The 25,073-nt window shown below is 34.7% G+C and overlaps 1 protein-coding gene across 1 annotated transcript in view; it reads left to right on the top strand.

The window, feature by feature from the left end:
- The window catches only part of LRP1B (LDL receptor related protein 1B), a 282,197-nt gene that overhangs the window by 164,583 nt on the left and 92,541 nt on the right, over positions 1-25,073 (top strand). The window contains 4 exon segments of the mRNA XM_032594106.1: positions 11,419-11,642; positions 12,364-12,470; positions 22,555-22,671; positions 24,557-24,730. Coding sequence (XP_032449997.1) covers positions 11,419-11,642; positions 12,364-12,470; positions 22,555-22,671; positions 24,557-24,730 — 622 coding nt within the window.

Below are 25,073 nucleotides of genomic sequence, written 5' to 3'. Positions count from 1 at the left end.
TTCAATTTTTTTTTTTTAATTTTTTTTTCAACGTTTATTTATTTTTGGGACAGAGAGAGACAGAGCATGAACGGGGGAGGGGCAGAGAGAGAGGGAGACACAGAATCGGAAACAGGCTCCAGGCTCTGAGCCATCAGCCCAGAGCCTGACGCGGGGCTCGAACTCACGGACCGCGAGATCGTGACCTGGCTGAAGTCGGACGCTTAACCGACTGCGCCACCCAGGCGCCCCAGCTTTCAATTTTTAACTGTAGTTGTAGCTATAAACCTCAAACCCAATATATGGGTTTGTGTGTACATCACACACACATAGACACATAGACACACACACACACACACGCACACACATTAGGTGTGCATTAGGTGTGCATATGTACCCACACATAAGTGTATATGTGTGTATGTGTGTACATATTTCAGCAAACTTCAAAGTCTTGTTTTAGGACCTTGGAATACTAGTAGAAATTGATAGGTTTTTTTTTTCATTTTTTAATTTATTTTCTTTATTATTATAAATTTGTATTATTATACACTCTATTGTGAAATTGTCTATTCACTTGGCAAGAATACTTTTCAAGCCATCTGAGTTTATTCAAACAGTTAACAATTACAATCATTTATTATTACTTTGGAAGAAATCTAAAACTATCAAACCAGTAAATTATTGCCATTTTGTGGCTTGATTATTGTTGATTGCATAAGACAGACACTTAGCAATACGTACTGAGTAGAGTTAAATGGTTCTGTAACAGTTGTAATCAATACTCAAAATTTTACTGAATATAAATTTTATAAGGACTATATAAAACATGATTCCACAATTAATAATTCTGAGGCTATTATTGAATATATTGTATAGCATTTTAAAGTGAACCAGTCCAGTTTTCTCCATACCCAAAGCTTTATTTAAGGAGTTCTGTTTGTTAGGTTTCGTGTTCATTCCTGGGATGTAAAATGATAACAGAGTCTTATTTTCATAAAGCTTATATTCTGGGGAGCAAATACAAAGTCAAGTGAACTCATAAATAAATAAATGCCAAAACTTCCAATTTTGAAAATTATATTGCAGGAAATGCAGAATGGACCAAGAAAGAAAAACTCAGATATTCTAAGTCTTCTTTGGATAGGGTGATCAATAAAGGCCCATTTGAAGAGAGGAGATTTGAGCTAAGACCTAAAAGATGAGGAGGAAGTAATGTCATTTATGTCTAAGACAACTATTTCACTTTTATGTACAGGATGGATTTGGTGGGGGAAAAGGTGGAACAGAAAGAGACCACATAGGAGGATTGTGCTCCAACCTGGTACACAAATAGTGGTAGGTTGCAGTATTATAGTCTCAAAATGGAAGGAGGTGAGTAGTTTAACTAACAACGTTTGCAGATAGAATGAATGTAGAAAATGAGGATAGGAAGGATTCAAGACCTAGATTTTACAAATTGATGGATTGTGAAAATGGTAAACTATGGGTTCAGTTTTAATCATGAGATCTAAGTGAGAGGCTGTAAGAGACCCAAGTGAGTTGCCAAATAGCCAGTGATGTATTCAAGTCTTGATCTTAGTCTCCGGACTGGAGATATACCTTCAGAAATAGAAGAATAGAGGAGATATCTAGAACCAGGAAGAGAGTACAGGTGAAGTAAAGAAGCACTCAGAACCAAGCTCTGAAGGCAGATTAAAATGATGACAGTGAGTTTGAAGTGTATTAGGAGAATACAAGAGAATGTAGAGACACAGAAACTAAGAGAAGAGAGTATTTTGAGAAGGAGATTGCAATTATATTTCTAGCACTGCCAAAGATCAAGTAAATGAGGACAAAGAAGTATTCAGTAAGTTTTGTGACACATATTAATTAAAGACATTGACAAATGCTGAAAGTCATAGAGGAAGCAGACATCAGAGAACAGTCCGTGGTTCTGCATCAGTGGTCCTCAAATGGGGATGATCTCCCACCCCGGGGGACATTTGGCAATGTCTGGAGATATTTTTTATTGTCCCAACTGAGGAGTACTGCTGGCATCATGTGAATATGGTAGAGGTCAGGGAGGCTGCTTAACACTCTACATAGGCTAGTCTCTCACAACATGGAATTATTCTGACTAAAATATCAGTAGTTGAGAAACCTTTTTCTACATCTTAATAATATCAGTGTCTCCAATTAAACTTTAGGTAGATTTTTTGTTTGTTACCTCATTTTATGTAATAATAATGCTGAAATACAAAATGATTGTAAGATGAATCATCAACATAGTTATTCTTTTATTATTTTATCTTATTTTCCCTTCTCTCTTAATATTAGAATACCTATAGGCCCCAACCTTGATCTCTTCTTGCTACCTTTCTGCACTTCCTTACAGATTTTATATAGTGTCATGGTTTAACACATATCCACATGCTAACAATTACCAAATTGATATCAGGTTTTGTTCAACTACTTACTTTGCTTTTTCTTTTGGATTTTAAAAAATGTTCCCAAAGTAGCATGCCTAAAAATAAATCTCTCATAATTCACAAAAACTGCTTCCCCAATCTCACTTAATGGCACATCCATTTTGCAGATTCTCAGAGTAAAAATTTTGGAGTCAATATTGATCCTTCTTCTCTTATAATTCCAAAATCAGGCAATCATATGTAACTTCTGTCTAGGAGCTAACTACCTTATGTCAGCTTGACTGCAAGTACCTACTTTTGAACCACTATCATCTTTCTTCTGATTTAGTGCAATAGACTCTTAACTGGTCTTGCTTTTCTTCTTACTCACCACACAGTCGCCAGAATTCTCCTTCTAAGACACAAATTAGATCACATGACATCTCTAATCAAAGATACCTAGTGGCCCCCCATTGCAAAAGATAAATTGCTCACAATATCTTACAAGGGTTTAAGAGATCTAGTCTCCTGTTACTTCTCTGACTTCATTTCCTATTAACTTTTCCCTTACTCACTCTTCTCCAGGGATGCTTTGGTATTTGGTATTTATAAAATCCATCAGTACCTACTAATGTAAGGCCATTTCTGGAATGTTCTCTTGGTCTAAATGTTCTTCAGCCAGATATCCTACATGGCTCAATTCCTGAATTCCTTCATGAATTTGCTCAAATATCATCTTCTGAATACATGATATACTGATAGTTGCAATCTATTGTCCTCCCATTCTGGATCCTCAACACCGTACTCTTTTTTTGTTTTTCCATTCTCATAGTGCATATCTTTGATAAACTGCTGTATTATTTACTTATCTATTATGTTTATTATCTACTCTGTGCCTTACCTTGCTAGAAGTAAATTCCCATGGCAGATATTTTTGCTGTTTTGGCCACTACTATATGTAATTCTACCATCTAGAACAGAGCCTGTCCTAAAGCAGTTACATAATTTTTTAAGAGGTTACAAGCAATAAATTACTTGAAAATCTTTGGTATACATTGGAATAGTATATTGATCTTGAAAGTTATACTTTACAAGTTTTTCTTCTCATCCTCAGTATTCATCCCAAGATCAAATATTTTTATCCCTAGATATATCCCATTTTTATCTACTTTTGTCTCACAAAAATTTAGATTATGATTCCACATTCTCCTTTCTGAGGCCCATTGAGTAAACCTCCTCTAATTATCCTATATCCATTTCTGGTCCCCAGTCCTAAGCGATTCTCCACACCATAGCCAAAATAATCTTAAAACATTAATATAATCATATCTCCCCACTTCAATCCTTCCAGTGGATTTCCATTGAAAAATCATTGGTTTAGGGGCCCTGGGTGGCTCAGTTGTTAAGCACCCAACTTCACCTCAGGTCATGATCTCACGGTTCATGAGTTTGAGTCCCACTTTGAGTTCTCTGCAGTCAGCGAAGAGCCTGCTTCAAATGCTCTGCACCCCCTGCCCCTCCCCCACTCATGCTCGCTTGCTCACTCCCTCCCTCTCTCTCTTTCTCTCTCAAAAATAAATAAACTTAAAAAAAATAAATAAAAATCATTGGTTTATTAGCCTCTGCACGGTATCCATTCTCATCTTACACCACACCCTTTCCATTTCCTTACACACCTACGAACATACATCCTCAAACACACATTTTTTCTGGCTATAAATATACCATACTTAATTTCCAGGATTGCAACTTCATTTCAGAATCTTGAAGCATGCTCTTTCTTCTGCCTTCCTTAATTATCCTGGTGAACGAAAGCTCCTTTATTAAGAAGACATCACTTTCACTATATTAACATTGGTCTTGCTTAGGCAAGATCTTAGCATACATAATGTATTTTCAGGTCTTCCAAAATTGAACCAACTTGTACTGTTTGAAAGGACAGGCTCACAGGAAGATTGATTATAATCTAAAGAATGTCAGTTGAATGCCCAGGAAGTATCCTACAAGGTGACCTCATTTATTTATTCCAGGTTCCATTTAGACTTGGAAATCAAATTGTTAGTTTTTCTAGGGAGTAATAAGACAGTAGGAAATTTTCATGAATCTGACTGGAAAATGATATATAAAACTTAGTATCATGTATATTTACACACACACACACACACACATATATATATTTGCAATCTGAATCTATCGGATGTATGAGATACATTGAAGTATAAGAGCCCAGTATTTTTATTCAAGTATAGTTAACATGCAGTGTTATATTAGTTTCAGGTGTACAGTATAATGATTCAACAATTCATACATTACTCAGTGTTTATCATATGATTAGTCTATATCACTTCTTCCCGCCCACTTCCCTTCTAGCATCCACCAGTTTGTTGTCTATATTTAAGAATCTAGTTTTTCTTTTGTCTCTTGTTGTTGTTCATTTGTTTTTTTTTTCTTGAATTTTACATATGAATGGAAATCATATGGTATTTTTTCTCTGACTTATTTCACTTAGGATTATATCCTCTATATCCATTCATGTTGTCACAAATGGCAAGATTTCATTCTTTTCATGGCTGAGTAATATTCCATGATATATATATATATATATATATATATATATATATACACACACACACACACACACACATATACACACACATATATACACACACATATATACACACACATATATATACATATATATATACACACATACATACATACCACATCTTCTGTATCCATTCATCCATGGATGGACATTTAAGTTGCTTCCATATCTTGACTTTTGTAAATAATAATGCTGCTGTAAACATAGGGGTACATATATCTTTTAAAATTAGTGTTTTAGTTTTCTTTGGGTAAATACCCACTAGTGGAATTACTGGATCATATGGTCGTTCTATTTTTAATTTTTTGAGGAAACTCCATACTGTTTCCACAGTGGCTGCACCAGTTTGCATTTCCACCAACAGTACAATAGGGTTCCTTCTTCTTCACGTCCTCTCCAACACTTGTTGTTGTTGTTGTGTGTGTGTGTGTGTGTGTGTGTGTTTTATTTTAGCCATCCTGACAGATGTGAAGTGACAACTCATTGTGATTTTTGCATTTTCCTGTTGATTAGTGATGTTGAGCATCTTTTCATATGTCTGTTGGCCATCTGTATATCTTCTTTGGAAAATTGTCTATTCCATGTCCTCTGCCCATTTTTTAAATGGATTATTTGGATTTTTGGTGTTGAGCTATAAAAATTATATATACCAGAGGTCTTTATAAGATCCCAGTTTGTACATAATTGTATACATATGCATACACACACACACACACACATATATATATATATGCTACATATACTGAATATTACTGTTCATCCATAAGATGTTTACTTAATGATTCTGGAGACCATATCAACATTTGCTTCTGTGACTCTTTTTCTATGAGTTTATTGCTGTCTTAACTCCTTTCTTATTGATACATGATTTATCCAATAACATCAATTTCTTGTGTCTCTTTAAGGTACAGGTGGGTTGCAAACCAGCTATAGGGCTAAGGTAAATGAATGAAACAGATTTTACATAACATTAGGGACCTGGGTGAGTCCCACATTCCATTAAATCAAGGGTCAGCAGCTGACTGACTGCTATTCTGGAATATTGCCCTGCTTTTGATAGACTATCTTACATATACTTAATTTTTAAGAAAAACAAATTCGAATTTTTAAAGTGGTATCTTAATTTTAAAGTTAAAATTTACTTAAAAGGTGTTTTTTTTTACCTGAACTTAAAATTAGTTCTCAATCTATAATTTTGCAATCTCTGCTTTCAGATAGCTCTGCTTTCTATCTCAAGTGTTATGCTTGTTTAAATTGTAAACGTCAGAAGAAACCTTCCTTCCTTAATTCTAGGTCATTCACATAGGGGGATGATATCAAAATTGTGCCATAAGTACTAACAAATTTTTCACATACTATTCATGAAAATTCATAATTAGCATTAGATACATCCTTAAAGCTATATAAAATGCAGGCTTATATAGAATGAATAATATTTCATTTCTTTAAAATTTTTTTTAATGTTTATTTATTTTTGAGAGAGAGAGCCAGAGTACAAGCAGGGGAGGGGAAAAGAGAGAGGGAGACACAGAATCCAAGCAGGCTCCCGGCTCTGAGCTGTCAGCACAGAGTCCGACATGGGGGTCAAACTCATGAACTGTGATATCATGACCTGAGCTGAAATTGGATGCTTAACCGACTGAGCCACCCAGGTGTCCTTAGAATGAAAAATATTTTAGATTGTTATATAATTCAATGTTTAGAATCAGAAGAATTTTACAGATCATCTAATCTGAAGCCTTTATTTTATATATCACAGAATTTGGAGAGAAACTAGGATTAGGTTTTACACCAAGTTTCTGATTCCAAATTTAATGTGCTTTTTAGCCTTCCATATCTTTTGTTTACCTGATAGTGTGTAGAAGGTTTTGAGAGCAAGTTTTGTACTTTTTTTTTTTTTTTGGAAGGAGGGTGGTAAATGATGAATAAATTTAAAGAAAACTGAGTATGCTAAAAAAAGAGAAAAAAAGATAAAGTCACATACAATATTGAGTCTATAATCCAAAGACATATGTCGTTTTGGGAAATTGTCTGAGAATTACATACTTTTATTTAGTTCCTTTTCCCCCAGTAGGAGTTTGTGCCTATAGTGTGCCTTTTAAGGTGATACAGTCTTAATACAGATAATATAGCTTTAAAATTATTCAGATTGAAAAAATCTATTGTTCAGAATAAATTTTAGATAGAAGCCAGGAATTTCCTTCCTGACGTGTTTTTGGAACTCTTAGACATTCTAGCTACAAATATAATTTTTTTTTGGTTCTTTTAGATTTCCCCATTGCTATGAGCTTCTAGATAGAAATAATATATATCCACATATTTTATAATAGTATTAAGCCATGTAATTTAATAATGTTTAGAATTTTCATGGTCATTATTTTACTGCTATATCCTGGTTTATGAGAATTTAATCTGATTTGTATATTGTGGACCAAAAATGTAAAGGCACTTTTCACTTAGTATGTTAAACACCACACACACACACACACACCTAGAGCAGCTTTACATCTTTGTTTTAATAGCGTTATATTACAGGATAATTAACTTTAGTAAAATGAACCCGATTTTCTTTTCTCAGAAGAAAACATCACAGACAGATAAAATATGTGACTACTGTGATCTATCCTTGTGTTAACTGTATTTTCTTAAAGTATTGCTAACTATAGGAATTTTTTAAGAAGAGGACAGTATTTCCGTGGTTCAAATGCTTGAAGTCCCATTTCATAAGTTTTCCTCTTTCCTTGATTTAAATCAGATGTCTCCAGTGACTTCTTTTTTTTAATGTTTATTTATTTATTTTGAGACAGAAAGACTGTGTGTGCAAGTGCTGGGGGAGGGGCAGAGAGAGAGGGAGAGAGCAGACTCCATGCTGTCAGTACAGAGCCAGATGCGGGGCTTGATCTTACAAACCATGAGATCATGGCCTGAGCCCAAATCGAGTCAGAGGCTCAACAGAGTGAGCTACCCAGGCGCCCCCCCCACCCCCCGCGCCCACTGTGGTTTCTAATCTTTAGTTTACTGAAGCTGGAATCGTGACAGTACCTTACCATCCACAGCTGTAAAGGATTAGTAGTTTAAAGTAGTAACCTCTAATTTTGTTACAATCAAGCTGCCAATTTTTCTGTAAGATTTAAGTGTTTCATTCATTGGACTAATATATCTCTACACGGAAGAATGCCTTAGGCCTCAAAACTTTGGCTCTGTATTTAGAGAGCTTATTAGGAATGAAATCGTCTGTCTGGAGAAAGCAGTCAAAATGTGTCTTCCACTTTGTGCAACAATATGAGCAACGCCTTTTGTTGTCAGGGTAACCACATGTCTCTGCAGTCTCTTAAATAGGACATATTTCTTGAGTGCCTCTAACTCACAGGCCTATGTATCTAGTGAGCCAGCCAAAGGGGCTATGAAAGTTTTATATTTTTTTCTTCTTTTGAATCTGATGTTTGTTTGTTTGGTTTGTTTTGTTTTGAGCCTCTTTGGAAGCAAATGGCTTAGCTTTCCCATTCTGTTTTCCCATGTCAGACTCCATTCCACTCCCAGAACCTAAGTTTACTTTTACTGTGTTTGGCCACTTTTTGTATTCACCTGTTTGGTTTTGAACCTCTCCACAAATTGTCTGTTTATTATATCAAGATCCAACAGGAATTTCTACTCCCACTTCACAGCCAATATCCATTTAGTATCAGAATCCTTTTTATATGGCTAATACCATTCACAATCCTGGTCAAACTGAGCAATAAAGAGGGATTACTTCATTCCTATGGAACTCATTATAAAGGGTGATTCCCTCATTTGGGCTTAAGTTTCCTTGACAATAGGACCATCCTATTGCTTTCTTTTTGTTATTGTTCTTTTTCTATTCAGTTCTGCTCTCTTCAATGCTGAGAATCATTGAGCGTTCAGTATGTTAGGAGTCAATGAAGATGAACATCTGGTAGCATCTTCACCTTGATGCCATTATTCTCTGAGAATCATATTGTACTGATAATTTATGACCATATGTTGAATTTACTGGGTGTGACATCCTTTACCCCATATTCTAATTACTTTAGTTGATACTGGAATGAAATTAAGGATTCTTTGATCAGGGAACCAGAGAATAAATGTATACATTTAAATATCTCCAGCAGTATCTCTTGTGCTTAGCATTGAAAAGTAACATTTTTCCCATTCCCTGAGCCATATTCCTTACCCTGGTAATGTGACATAAATTTTATTTATCCTTCTACAATTTGCCATTAGTAGATTCTTCACGAGCCTGCTTACCTGACAAAGTATCACTTAATCAAACTTATGGATGTTCTATGAAAATTAAGACTTTGGATTTTTAATTGCCTGCAGTCCAGATTTAGAAGTATAGAATGGAAAGATAATCAGACTTTTTTGAGAATGAGTTAAAAAAAAATGAAAATCCTGAATTCAAAAGGTGTAACTTTGCATGAAATATGTCCTATTTTAGCAAGGATACTGTAAGGACAGAAAATCGTGTGTATATATTTACATCTGATAAGAGGAAACTAAGTATTTTTCTATGCTCGTGCTAGACAACCAATATCATATGTTTTTCATGCTGAAGTTTTGCTTTACTAGTGCTAGAAAATGGCAAATATACTCCAGCAGATTCTAAACAGCTTATAATGGTTATTTTTCCACTGTCTCTCATATTTGTAAATTTATGACTTACACTGACATGCCCATGCCATTTGTTGATGTGTTTACTCTTAAATGCTGCCAAGCCAGAAAAGAAAAAAGCATTACAGTTAATTTAAATGATACTGGAACATTTGAAAATAATCTTGTGGTTTGGCTAGGACAAATATTTATATTCTACCCACCTATGAGTATTATGTATACAGTGTTTCTAAAGCGTATGGTATCGCAGAGTGCTTTTCAGTTAACAGCACTGGGCTATCACTGGGTAGAAGGATAGTATTTATTGTTAGAGTTGAGAAATAGGTTACTATAAATTTCATGATTTCAGCTTTTAAATCAAAAGGTGGAAAGTCTGATAATAAAGGTCATTAGAAATCTGTATGGGTTCTGTGTTTAGTTCAGTCCGTATTTCCTTCCTTGAGATGCCAGTAATCATACAGCAGACATTGGCTTGCAATTCCTGTTTCTTGGCATCTCATGTTCTTTTTGAGAAGTTTAGTTTCTCTTCTTTTAATCCAAGTCCACTTCCTCCTTCAGTAAAATCTGTTCACTAGTAATTCACACAAGAAACTATTATGTGTTAAAAACACATATTTCCACTGGTTGCAGGTCCTAATTAAGCTTTTACACATTGAATACATGTGTAGTTATAATCACCTTCAAATAATTGTTTCTATTCTTGATATAATACCCCTGGGAATCCTTTCTCATTTTTGGTTATGCACAATAAACCTGGCCATGTAAAATTAATTATGACACTAGTTCCTACTCAAAGTGATCAAGTTAATTGAAGGGCACAGAGCATATGTTATTTTTCTTGCCGTCTATTCGCAATGAACTCCCTTACTTTTTGTCTCACAATAATTCAATAATACAATATTAAGCAGAAAATCCAAGCTAGTAAATTTAATATAAATGACAGAGATTGGAACTTTTCTTAAAATATGTTCAAATATAGTATCTTTCTACATGTGTATCTGTACTAATATTCTTTTTCAATTTTTATATCAAATTGTATGGGGGAGCATACAGAACAACTGGGCCTTCCTTAAATTGTTGAAAAGAGTGTATATTGGTACAAACTCTTTGAAAAAAAAGCTAGCAGATCTATCCAAGCTAAGCATATGTATACTATAAGACTCAGCAGTTCTATTCCTTATTAAAAACTCAACATAAATGGATGCTTTGTGTCCACCAAAAGACATGTAAAAGAATATTCATGACTTTGGTTGTAATGGCCTAAAACTGCAAATAATCCAAATGGACATCATCAGTAAAATGGTGAACAATTTATGGTATATTCACAAAGTAAAATATTACGCATCAATAAAAATGTATTAATAATTCACATGCACAACAATTTGGATGAATTTCATAGATACACTGTTGAGTAAAATAAGCCAGGAATAGAACAGTATGATGCTATTTATATAGATTTGTTTAAGGTATTTTATTTTGTTACATATCAGAATTATTGTTAGTCACAGAGGAATACTGACCAGAAGAAGTCACAGGTGAACCTTCTACAATTGTAGAAATATTCTAGATTGTGGTTATACAAGGGCAGTCATGGGTTGAACTTCAGTGAATTGTGCACTTAAGATTTGTGAAATTATGATATCTATAAAAATTAAGAAAAAAATGAAGTATTTAGTTATTTAAAAACCCTGTGTAATAATTAACACCTGACCATGTTAAATATTATTCCTATACAATATCAATGTATAAATACAGAACACCCCACCCCTGCTTTGCTTTTGAAAACACTGTTTTTGCTTTGTTTTCTTTTAGTGTCCTGAATTTAAAAGGCCCAGGGACATAGCAGTTGACTGGGTTGCTGGAAATATTTATTGGACTGATCATTCTAGAATGCACTGGTTCAGTTACTATACAACTCACTGGACTAGTCTGAGGTACTCTATCAACGTAGGGCAGCTCAATGGCCCCAACTGCACCAGACTCTTAACAAACATGGCTGGAGAACCCTATGCTATTGCTGTAAATCCTAAAAGAGGGTAGGTTAATGAGTTGGTTATTTATACTTCTTGATATGTGTATCCATTTATAGAGATTTTCCCACCTGTGTACTGTAGTTTTCTTTCGGTAATAAGTGTTCAACAAATAATAGATTTACAAGACTTCTAAAAATCCCTCTATTTACGTACAAAAGCATGTGCTTTTCATACCAAATGGTGGCACAAAATATATGTTTTCCTGAGAGGTTTCTCCATTATACATTCTATGTGTGTATGTGTATGTGTCTTCTGTGTATGTTGCAGGTGCATTGTTGCAATACGCACATAACCAATATTGTTAACCTAAAATTAAATTTTGAAGATATTAAACATAATATTGAACATATTAAGTGTAAGAGTATTAGTATTTTGGCTATTTGTGACAATAAAAAATGAAGGTGTATGTGCAAACAAATCTAAATAATTTTAACACAAATATTTCCTTTCCTTTTCTTGAATTGTCCCTTTCTTACTCTTTTACTTTTTCATTTATAGCCAATGACCAAAAAGAAAATAGAGAAATGTTAAATAAAACTCCTAATTACTACCCACTCTCTGTTGGAGTTTGCGAGTCCATAGATTTAGAATTGGGCCCCAAAATCTGCTTTTTCAGGGACTCTGGGGTGATTCTGGTGCACACAGTCTGAAGAGATGTTGTGTTTGGGAGCAGAGTTGGGTTGTAACGGCACTCCAACCTAACCAACTTGACCTATCTCTTCAGGATGATGTACTGGACTGTCGTTGGGGACCACTCCCACATAGAAGAAGCAGCCATGGATGGCACTCTGAGAAGGATTTTAGTACAAAAGAATTTGCAAAGACCCACAGGTATGATGTGTTACTGACACGGTCTAGAATGCGGAGCAATATGCTCGGCATATTAGTGTAACAAGACTTTCCACTTTTGTTGGCAATATAATCATTTTTACAAGCACATAAAATAATTTATAGTATGGCTTTATGAAAGTCATTAACATTTCGTGTTGTATTTTGCCAACTTGAAAGTCAAGGCCTTATCATACTGCCAGTGATATTACAGGGATGTTATTTGAAAATTGCCTAAGTTGTAAGGCCATTTGTAGGATTTCACACGCATAGAATTTCAACAGTTTACAGTGTAATAGGGTGTTTTTACCGATATAAGTTAATGATGTTGGGGTAGATGGTACTATTTCTAGAGGATCAGAAGCTAAATGGACAAAGAGGTGGGAAAACATAAATAATTTTTAAGAGGAAGATTTCATTCACAGCCCTTTCATTCACAGCCCTTTTTAATCAGGCTTCAATAGCTTTCCCAGTTGTGTCATCTAAGGTATGCTCCAGACTCTCTGTACTCTCAGGACTGCTCAAGAACTCAGGTGTTTTTTCTGCCTCCCTGTTTTTCTCCCATTCCATTTGCCTCCCCACCTGCCCTTCTGACTTTTGTGCATCCAGCTGAATCTTACCCACCTTATAATATCTAATTTTAACACTTCCTCAATAAAACACTTTCAGAACTGCAAGGAACCTCAAGGATTTCATGCCACAAGCAATGCTTCCTGCCTACTATATCCCAAAGGAGAGAACACATTTTCTCTATCACATATTATTTAATCATTATGCTTTGTAGTATCTTATATAATTGAAATTTTATTTATATTTGGCACTTATATTCATTTTTTTAATGTTTACTTTGAGAAAGAGAGAGTGTGTTATGGGGGTAGGGCAGAAAGAGAGAGGGAGACATGGAATCTGGAGTAGGCTCCAGGGTCTGAGTTGTCAGCACAGAGCCCGACATGAAGCTCGAACTCACAGACTGTGAGATCATGACCTGAGCTGAAGCGGGATGATTAACCGGCTGAGCCACTGAGGTGGCCCGGCACTTATATTCTTATTAACTTTTAATGTGCTGTGTGATTTTTCCTTCAACTAGATTGTTTTTACTCTTTATGGGAAGGAGCAATCTTTGGGATTTAGTTCATTTACATAACTGTGTCTCCACTCACTGGTTTAACAAGTACTAATTGAACACCCATCTGGCGGGAGAAATTTTTCCAGATGCTGAAGACAAGTCCTTACTCTTGTGAAGTTGAAAATACCAACTCTCATGAACTTACCTTCCTCCAGAGGATAGAATATACAACATAAGTCATGTCAGATACTAATAAGTGCCGTATAGAAAAGAGTGGGCACTTATGGGGGAACACTATTTTGATCAGGATTATTAGAGAAGCCATCTTAGAAAGGTGATATTTGAGAAGGGAACTTCATAGAAGTAGCAGGCTAATGTGAATATGTAAGCAAAGAGCTTTCCAAACAGAGTGAAAATCAAGTTAAGAGTTAAGGATGAGCTTAACATTTGTTAAAAACAGCAAGAATGTTAGTATGCTTAGAAACATTTGAGCAGCTCAGGAAAGTGGTAGAAGTGTGGGTGCCCAGGTGGCCAGGTGAAGGTCATGTAGGACCTAGAACACACTGTTAAGGACTGGATTTTATTCCAGTTTTAAGGGGAGGCATGGAAGGCTACTGGAGAGGCAAATGGCATAATATTCTCGTACGCTGTTTTCATTTTTAAAAGAACCTTAATTGTCTTAACTTTTTATTTCTAACTAATTTTGGACATATAGAAAAGTTCCAAAATTATTTTTTTAAAGTTATGTGATGTTAACAACTTACATAATCATAGTAGGTGAGACATGATTTTCATATTAAGGAATGTTTCTGGCAGCAGTTTATAGAATTGTCTGTCACAGGGTTCTTAGGAAGTAGCCTGAGACAGGAATTCTTCTAAAGGTTATTTATGAGGGGAGTGCTATTCAGGAGATATCTGTAAAATATGGAGAGAGAAAAAGACTATGTCTCAGGTAAACTCTAATTTTGGCTTCAGCCACGGGGATGTGCCTTGGAGCATAGATCCCATGACAGGGAAGGAGTCAGCTTTTATATGATCCATCAGTCTTTGGTTGGCCTTTGGACTCAAACTTCCCAATCCAGACTGCTGCAGACAGTTGAGCACAAATCTCTGGGGAAGGAGGGCAAGTGTGATTTCTTAGCTGCAAACAGTGGATAGTGGAGAGGTATCCCTACCTACTAAAGGAAATCTGAGCTGGCCACCACAGCATCCCCTACAGTGGGTGAAGTGCAAATGAACATTTTTCATGTGGTGACCACTCTGCCCAGCACTATGGGTAGTTTAGTGATGAACATGGCATACTCCCTTTTCTCATGGAGTTGATATTTAAGGGGAAAAAATGAGGCATGCACTAAAGTTTTAAAGTTTGAAGTTTTGGCACAATGAGAGAATTGTTACATGCCTTATGATATCATGGGAGTGCAAAGGCAAGAGAAATTATATCTAATACTGGAAAACTATGTGAAAGGTGTCATTTAAACACGTGCTTAAAGGATAGGTAGACGTTTGAAAGGTGGACAGATAACTCACCACGGTATAGTTTTTATAAAGGTGTTCTTTTAAGTCAAATATACCGGTGTTGATCCCAGGGGATTATGTACCACCTGTGAGATTTCAGAAAGGAACTTACTATCTTCAAAGTTCGATTTTTACCATTAACAAACCAAGGGGGGATTATGACTAACTTATGATATTGTCGTATTTATTAAATGACTTAGCACTCTGAGCCAGGGGCTGCAATGTGAAGCACATGGTATGTTCTATGATATTTGAAGTCATGAATCACCTAGAAGGGGATGGGATAGGTAATGTAACATTAACCGAGAATAGAGAGCTTTAAATACCAAAGTATTTTGATGTGATTTTTTAGTCAATAATAAACCACTGTACAATTTTGATTCAAGTAGTGATGTGAATAAGGTAGGTCTTCTTGCTTTGGTATCATTGTGCCAATGGAGTGAATAGATAGAGAGCTAAGAGACCAGCTAAAAATCCATTGAATGGTCCTAATGAGAGCAGAGAGTAGCACAACTAGAATGGTAACAGGTGAGAAGGGGAGAATGCATACAGAAGGGAAAGCAGAGTAAGCATAGAATTTATGAAATACATATGAGAATAGAGGTAGAGATAAGAAATATCTCAAAGAGAGGTTAAAATTCAATAAATTAAACATCTTCTTATTTCCTTTCTTCATCCATTCCTCCTTAAATTAAAAAATATTGGATGCTCGGGGTGCCTGGGTTTATCAGTTGGTTGAGCATCCAACTTTTGATTTTGTCCCAGGTCATGATCTCACGGTTCATGGGATTGAGCCCCACCATCAGGCTCTGTGTAGATAGCATGAAACCTGCTTGAAATTCTTGCTTTCCTTCTCTCTGCCCTTCCCCAACTTGTGTGTGTGTGTGTGTGTGTGAGTGTATGTGTGTATGTGTGTGTATGCACACTCTCTCAAAAATAAATAAATAAACATTAAAAAAATTGGATGCTCACTATATGCCAGATACTATAGGTAATCAGATATATTATATGGGATATATGGATCCCTACACTCACAGAGCTTAAATTCTAATATGGGGGACCATAAAAACAAAAACCAAACTGTGTGTGTGCACATCTGATAGGAGGGGGTGCACCATGCAGCAGGTGTCACTTTAATTATAGTGGAGAAGAAAGGCTTTCCAAGGTGCTGATTGTTAAGATTAATTGCTAAACTATGTGAAGGGGTAGAAAAAAATGGGATGATGTTGCAACACGAAGCAAAGAATGGGACAGAGACCTGAAGGTAGGAAAGCCAAAGAGCATAGTAAACAAATTGGAAAATAGCATGAGACAAGGATTAGAGAGATGGGTAGGGGTCAGCCTAGGCAGGATCTCAGAGACCAAGACAAATACCATTGCTTCATGTTAAGTAGATAACCAGCTCTAATCAGACATCAGAGACATATCAAGAAAGAAGTTGGTGTGAGGCTTTCGACTCCATGTGATTTGGGCATGTGCGAGTTTTCTTCTCAGTAAGTCTGCTTTGAAAACTTCTGCCCCACTTAACAGGAGTAGACTCTTGAAAGCTGTTTACTCACTCATTCAACTAATTTTTTGTGTGTGCCTACTGTGTGTCAGAGATAATTTTAGGCATTTGGAAAACAGGAGTGAACGTACAGATCCCTATTCTTCTAGTGGTTATGAGGCAAAACCATATTTTAAAAAGTAAATTATAAAGTTGTGAGGTGTTTAGTGCTATGGAAAAAAAGAGTGAAAATAGAGTAAGAAGGGTCAGAAATGGTGGAGGCAAGTTTGCAGTGTGACATTAGTAGGTCTTTAGAGTAGAACTTTGAGAAGGTGGCACTTGAACAGACTGTGTGTTGCTGTCAATCACCGGCAAATGTTGCAGGTGTGGTTATGGCCCCAGGTGAATCAGTCAGATGGAGATATCTCACAGATAACTGAAAATTTTAGTTCTACAGCTTAAAGCTTGGAGTTTAAACTTAAAGTTTGGGGAATTAGCAGAGAAAGCTGATAATTAAAGTTGCTGGGGTTGTTCAGATGGACAAGAGAGGCAAACAAAGCGTCTTCTCTGGGTAGAATTTTGTGAGATGCTTATATTTAGAAGAGTCACAGTCAGAACTGAAGACTGCAAAGATGTTTGCGCAACTGGAGCAAAACAACGGGATTCAGAATCACAAAAGCTGCAGGAAGAGTCTCAAAAGAAATATGGTACACCTTATTGGGCATACTATAATGACTTGCACAAAGAAAATATAAAGCAGCAGAAAGAGCTTAAGTCCACCATTTATATAGGCTTGAGTTAAAACTGAGCAGCCTGCATAAAGTTTTGAGCATCAAATTTCTCATTTGTAAAATTTATATGATAATATCTACCTTATAGAGAATTCATAACAATTTAAATCAGATGTAAATCAGTGTAAATTGATGAATATAATTCCCTGAATATCTAAGAGGCTAAGAATAATTATAAAAACAATCATATGCTAGGGGTGCTAGGTGGCTCAGTCGGTTAAGCATCTAGCTCTTGATTTCATCTTAGGTCATGATCTCAGGATTCATGAGATTGAGCCCTGTGTGGGGCTCTGTGCTGATGGCACAGAGCCTGCTTGGGATTCTCTTTCTCCCTCTCTGTCTCCCTCTCTCTCAAAATAAATAAATACACTTAAAGCAAATATATGCTAAAACCTTATATATGTATTCTATGTAACATCCATCATAACTTCCTAACACTGATAATTATTTTTATTCATTTAAAAATGTCATTTAGTATATTTTGTTAATTTGATTCATTTTCTTACGGCATATCAATTTGAATTCTGTAAGATTTTTAAAAATCCACAAGCCACATATAAAAACCTATTACTTTACTTCATGCCCACCTGCTTCATAAGTGGCTTTCTTAATATTGGAAATGCTGGTTTTGTATTCATAGGCAGGATTTTATTCCGTCAGGCAGAAACATCTCAAATGTTATCTTTACAGGGATTAATAACTCTTGAGTATTGTCATGCTAAATGTTATTGATATAAAAATGAATCAAGAACAAATCTCATGAGATCTTTAGGAAATAATAGATAATTAGGTTTCATAAACAGCATATTACTGGAAAGGTATAATGAAAAGTTGGCAGTAAGTCATTGTTCTGCATCTATATGTATATGTACACATTATATGGAGAGAGGCATGTGTACCCTATGAGATATTCCTCTGTGGAAGTAAGTTCATTATTTATGTCTTCCCAGAAACATCTCAAGACTTGTTTGTACCTATTTTTTCTCTCTCTTTTTTTCTTGGCATATGTTTCTAAATATTTTCCCTGACTCCAAGGTTATTATATTGAAATCAGTAACTATAATAATACCTCCGTTACCCTCCAAGTGCAACATGTTGTTCTTTACATTTTGGGTTTATTGGAAATGCTACCTTTCCTTTATGAATCTATGAATGAATGCATGCACTGAGATGTAGTACATTTGTTCTTATCTGTACTTTAATAGGGTACACAGGATATCTGCAGGATCGAACAGCAATAGAATAGATGTGAGCTTATCTCTATCCCTTTAGGTAACCCCTGTGTATTCCAGGGTTAGAATTGTACAATCCAATTGAACAGTTAGCCCACCACTTAGCTAGACCTATATTTGCTCACTACCAGCCCTACCATTACATACTTTACAAAATCATGATGGGAATACTTCAATTATTGGGGCTTTCATAGCACTCGTTATCTCCATAGTTGATACTTCATCATCTACTACTTTAATGATACAGTAGAACGTGAACTCTATAATGTATATTCTGTGTACCCACCCAATCAGACCATAAACAACCTAAATCAAAATTATTACCGGTATTCCTATGCACATTGAAGAATATTACAGTGTCCGTAATTAGTGTGTGCTTAAGAATAATTATGTATTGAATGAATGAAGAGATGAATGCCTACAATTTTTAACATTCTAACCCATGGTATGGTTTTATGGCCTCTTTTAACAAACGACACACTTGTCTTATTTTATTAGGCACAATATTAACAACAAAGGACATAATCTATCTTCTGATTCAGTCAATTGTGTGGTAGTTGAACTTCATACTCCATGAGAGTAGGAACATGATCCGTTTTGTTCTTTGCTACATACCTAGTACCTGACAGTGTAGAGTACAAGGGAGGTGTCTTATGAATATATATTGGGTTAATGAATGATGTGTCAGGGAGGATACTTTCCAGCTCTCCCTCCAGTAAGAAGGCATGTAAGATTACATGTTTTTTATTTAGATACATATTATTTGATACCTAGAAGCTTATTTATGTTGCCTTTAGCTTCCCCCAAATCATGACAGTTTCTGAGAAATTAAAGAATTACATACTGGCCCTGAACTAGTTATAATTATTCATTCAATCTGTAAATTATTTTCTATTGTACAACAAAAGGTATCTAATTAAATAAAATGGATAGAACTTAGGACTATTTTGGAATTCCTTGATGCATTTATTTTACACTCAGATAAGGGTGTGTGTGTGTGTGTGTGTGTGTGCACGCGCATGCACGCGCTCGCATGTGTTTGTAACTTTAGTTTGGAATCTAAGACTGGAAGTAAGCAATCTATCTCAAAAAATAGTTTTAACAATTAAAAAATAAATTTCACATAGTGGTAAATATTTTCAGTTTTTGGACCCTTTTTATCACCTCTTAAATCAAGAATATGGTAGTGCACGCTTGCTGGTTAGTACTAACTTACAAATGTTGACTTTCCTTTAATGCAGAATGTATGTAATCTTTTTCTCTATTTCTGAGAACACAGTGATTTTAATTTATTACTTTCTTCAAGTCTTCTCAAATATCCCATTGGTATTGTCGGTTCTCATAAGATTTTGCTTTGACCATTTCCATTTTCTTTTTCTTTTCTTTCTTTCTTTTTTTTAAGACCATTGTGGATATAGAGGAACTAGTGGGAGGGTCTTGGAAATTTTCAGAGTTCAACAAAAGTGAGATTCAAAAATCCCTAAAATGTAATAATAGTCTTGATATCATGGGAGAAGTTAAGAAAATGACTATATGAATAGGGCCTTTATCATATATTCCTAAAACTTAGTGAGCCCATGTCTTTATCTTTTAAAAGCCTTCCAAATTGTGATTCCATAATACTTGATTAGAACAAAGTGACATTTTATTTTAAATTTTCTGTACTTACACAGACTTGGTTGCAAATATCCATCATTCCCAGTTCAGATAAAAATGACTTTCTTGGGAATTGATTTTTTTTCTGTTTTATTATCAGTACTTTATTAAAGACAAAAAGGAGATGTGATATTTTAAAGATAGAAATGAACTTGTTCTTTCATATAAACTTCACTCTCATGTCTATAACAAGAAAAGTTAGTTGATTCCTTTATTAACTTTTTAATTTAAAAGACTATCTCTTTTATTAAAGGGCTTAAGGAAAAATCAAAATCATCGATTTGTGGATTTTTTGGAATATAAATCCCACTCATCTGAAAGCTTTGTTATATAATTTTTATCTAGATATAATTCCATCCAATAGCACAATATGTGACCAGAGCTGATAAAGATGGGTTTGTCTTGGACAAGCCTAGACTAACAATGCAATATATGATACTTTTGAAAACTGTCTTACTGCTGCTGAATCTGAAGCAATAATATTGGTAATTAGACTGTATTACACACCCTTTGTTGTCTTTCCCACAGTTAACAAATTGGATATTAACAAATTTAATATCCAAAAGTGAAGGACAATTTTGGGGACAGCTTTTTAAAATCTACTTCTTTATTGTATCACATTGGTGAAAGAGAAAGAAAAAAGTCTTTTCAACCCTTCTTAGACAACTGTTCTGAAATATAATGGTGGCAGAAGGAAACTGGGTCATTTTATGGTTCATGTTGCCCATAGTTATACATGAAGAAGCAAAACCATAACTTCCAACATGACTCCAAATAGCAAATTAATCATCGAGTAGAAACTAGTAAAACACGGGCCACTTGTTTTAATTGCTAAGTCATTTCTTAAAGACTGATTGGGCATAGTACATCTTTATATTATACTCAAGAAGCAATATTTATATTTGATTTGATTACATTCAGGCTAGATCTACAAACAACTAAAAAAATATTCTTGAATTATCTTCACCATGAGTTTATTTGTTTATTTTTCACTCTGATTGTTAAATCTTGGACTGTCTACAGAGGAATCCAATTAACACAAATTCAACAATACCTTTCATTCAGTTGCATTGCCATTGAAGTGTATCTCAGTTATTTATTGAATATTCTGATTGAGAAAGCTATTTAACTTTCAGCTGCCAAAGGCATTTTAGTTTCATTGTACAGTTTTTATAATGTGTAATACATCATATATACAGACTAGTCACAAAAATTAAATATCTACAACAGTGAAGACTAACTGTACAATTTATATGTTATAGATCTTACTTTTCTATATTGAAGGAAGTTTACTTAAGACAGAAAGCATTCTGTCGATGATATTTTTGCAAGAGGATACTGTCTGGACTCCAGTAACATTATGAAATAAAAAAACAAAAACCTGAATAAGTAGAAAAAACATTATTTTTTACCACATCTTATTTTAGTCGATTGTTATTCACTGATACTGATGATAAAAATAAAGACAAGCAGTCCCAAAGAAAATTAATGATTTGAGTGAAAAAGTGTAAGCACAACTAGAACCTTAATTATGGAATTTGTCATTCATTCTTCTCTACTATAACCATCAATCTTTAGTCAGTTTAAACTTTAGTATGCGCACAGGTGTCTCACAATACCATAGGCCAACTCCTAATGGGTGAAAATGTCTTATGATTAAGCCCATGAACCTTTTATATTTGAGAAACATACCTTCATGAGGATATCCAAAATATAACTAATTACACTGAATTATTTTAAATTAAAAAAATTAATGTTTATTTATTTTTGAGAGAGAGAGAGGCAGGGGCAGAGAGAGAGGGAGACATAGAATTCAAAGCAGGCTCCAGGCTCTGAGCCTGGGACCAACCTGGGGCTTGAACTAACAAATCATGACCTGAGCCAAAGTCAGATGATTAACCGACTGAGCAACCCAGGAGCCCCACACCCTGAGTTATTTTAAATAAAGGTTAGATAAGTGGTTTAAATGATTAGTTAATTCTGTATATACTAAAAAGATAAAAAGTAAAATATGGAAAAGGTTTTTTTTAGAAAATAGCCATAATTAGGAAACCAGTAAGTGTGGAAATGAAGGATATTTAGGGTAACTTTTCATATAGGAAGGAAAATTTTTACTATAGCCAATTAAATTCTAGGTAAGCTATCCACATTTAATTCAGATAAAGATTAGTTATTCATTTTTTTCCTAATTTCTACAGTACCATAATGTAGACTGGGTAATTTCTTTGATATATGAAGAAAAATATCCATCATAATTATATATTAAGAAGCAGAAATATGATTTTAAATAATTTCACATTTATTTTTGTTTATTTATCCTTATGTATTGATTTTGTAGGTCTGGCTGTGGATCATTTTAGTGAACGAATATACTGGGCTGACCTTGAGCTTTCTGTTATTGGCAGTGTTCTGTATGATGGCTCTGATTCAGTAGTCTCTGTCAGCAGCAAACAAGGTTTGTGAAGTGCTTTTGTTTTGTCTTTAATTATTATTGAGTATATTAAGTACTGATATGTAAACATAAATATGAAAGGTTTACATTCTGAGTTTCCTCAATTTCTTTTTCCTTACAAGTTGTTGCTCTTACTATGGATTAAAACTTTTATTCCCGGTAGAAGAACAAAGAGGCCAGGCCAGAAGAACTTAGCTTAGGACAAACATGGTCCATTGCTTCTCAGATTCAGAAAATAGTCATTCTGTTCCCTCTGTAGATATTACATTCTGGGCAGAACACTTGAGTTAATCAACATTAGTGCCTCTGAACACAAGTTTTTATTTCAAATTGCAGTGACAGCAAGCAGAGATGAATTATTGTAGGGCACCTGGGTGGCTTAATCGTTAAGCCTCTGACTTTGACTCAGGTAATGATCTCACAGTTTGTATGTTCGAATCCCACATCAGGTGAGCTCGTGCCCCACTTTGGGTGAACTTGAGCCAGGGGGAGCTCCACTTCTCCTTCTCTCTCTCTCTCTCTCTCTCTCTCTCTCTCTCTCTCTCTCTCTCTCTCTCTCCCCCTTGTGGGAGTCTTTCTCTGTCTGCCCCTTGCTCACTTGCACCCTCTCTCTCAAAAAAGAATTAAAATGTCTTTAAAAAATGAATGATTATATATAATAAAGCATCACTGTAACAACTATTGCATTCAAGAGAAAAGCAGTGTGTAAAAATAACTTACCTCTACCTTCAGTGAGTGCAGAATCTACCTGTGCTCTTCTTTTGTGGTACCCTTTCTTATTCCCGCCTCTGTGACTACCTCCTATATTTTATTCTTTTTTTTCTCCCACTTTCTTTGCCTGGCAACCTCAGTTCTTTCTGGTGAATTTAATTTCTTTCCCTTCTGGTTTATTTTTCCCTTCTCCACCACAACTTCTTCTCTTATTTACCACAAATTGTTTATCATATGGACTTGAAGTTTTTATATGTATATATTACATATACTGAATGTAGCTCTGCTTCTTGTTTTTTTTAACAAAAGCAGAGAAGTTGAAAGAAAAATAATTAAATTGAACTTTCATTGTGCCTTTGCCTAATGTGTGTTTTTTCTATGATAGCCCTAGACAGACAAAAAAATTCCATATTACACCTGATTACAATAAAGTTGACCTTTTCAGCTTAAGTACATTGAAGTAGCATATATAAGTTTTTAAAAAAGCATTTTATGTTTTACAGCCTCTAGATAATAATTAAAATATAAATGTCATTTTGCTTGTTATAAATTTCAGTATCAAAAGTTAGATTAATTATTCTTTTCATAAAACCTCTTAAAGTAACAGTTATTTCTTACAATGGGAAAAATGATGGCCTCTATTATTGTTAGCCACACTCGTCATGTGCACCATTGCTATTTGCCAGGTTCTTTTCTTGATCCCATTTCAAAACAACAATAGTAATGCCTTTTTCTCTTCTTTTCTTTTTGTCATTCAGACAATCTAATTTGATCATTAAGTTGATCTAGAACACAAACTCAGAATTTTGTGAGCTTCCTAATTGTGTACAATGGATAAGGCTGGCCTGTAGCTTTTCTTTTGTCTGCAAACTGTACAGAGAGATGACTCTGCATATAGTAAGCCCCCAGAAAATGCTTTGTGGGGCTGCAGATGGTTAAAGTGATGATAGAAATGTTTTTTTTATGTTGTGAGTGATGTGTTTAATATCTCATATATTCCTACTGCAAAGAAATTAATTATGACAACTTTTCAGGTAATGGTAAAAACATTATAATTCTGAAATTTTTTTAAACCACAGTAATAAGATTTTCTACATGATCTTAAATAAAATTGGTGTTAAGTCCAAGCATTTATTTACATTGCAACTTTTATAACTCTATCTTTTAAAAATTCTAGGCTTGTTACATCCACATAGGATTGATATCTTTGAAGATTATATATATGGAGCAGGACCTAAAAATGGTGTATTTCGAGTACAAAAATTTGGCCATGGTTCAGTAGAGTACCTAGCTTTAGATGTTGATAAAACGAAAGGTGTTTTGATATCTCATCGCTATAAACAGCTAGACTGTAAGTATATTTTATACTGTTTTTGATATTGGTGAATTTTTTTTCCATATGACTCTCAGAAGACAGTATTTTAAAATATTTTAACTCTTTTAATGTCTTAATCCCAAGAGTTAAGTAACTTTAATTTTGAAATCACTAAATGTTTTAAATCACCACAGTGAAGATATAAATGGTACAAAAGTTTATTTTGTGTTGGACTGTGTTTCCTTGAAATTAGAATTGACTTGGTTATTTAAAACATAATTTCCTTCTATTTTTCTAAAAGTCATAATAAAACCTGTGAGTCTATATATAAACCATGCAAGTAGTGAAATACACCATTAGCCATTTTGACTCTTGTTAC

Source organism: Lynx canadensis, chromosome C1 (assembly GCF_007474595.2).
Source record: "Lynx canadensis isolate LIC74 chromosome C1, mLynCan4.pri.v2, whole genome shotgun sequence".
NCBI lineage: Eukaryota > Metazoa > Chordata > Mammalia > Carnivora > Felidae > Lynx > Lynx canadensis.
This window is presented reverse-complemented; position numbering and strand designations above follow the sequence as displayed.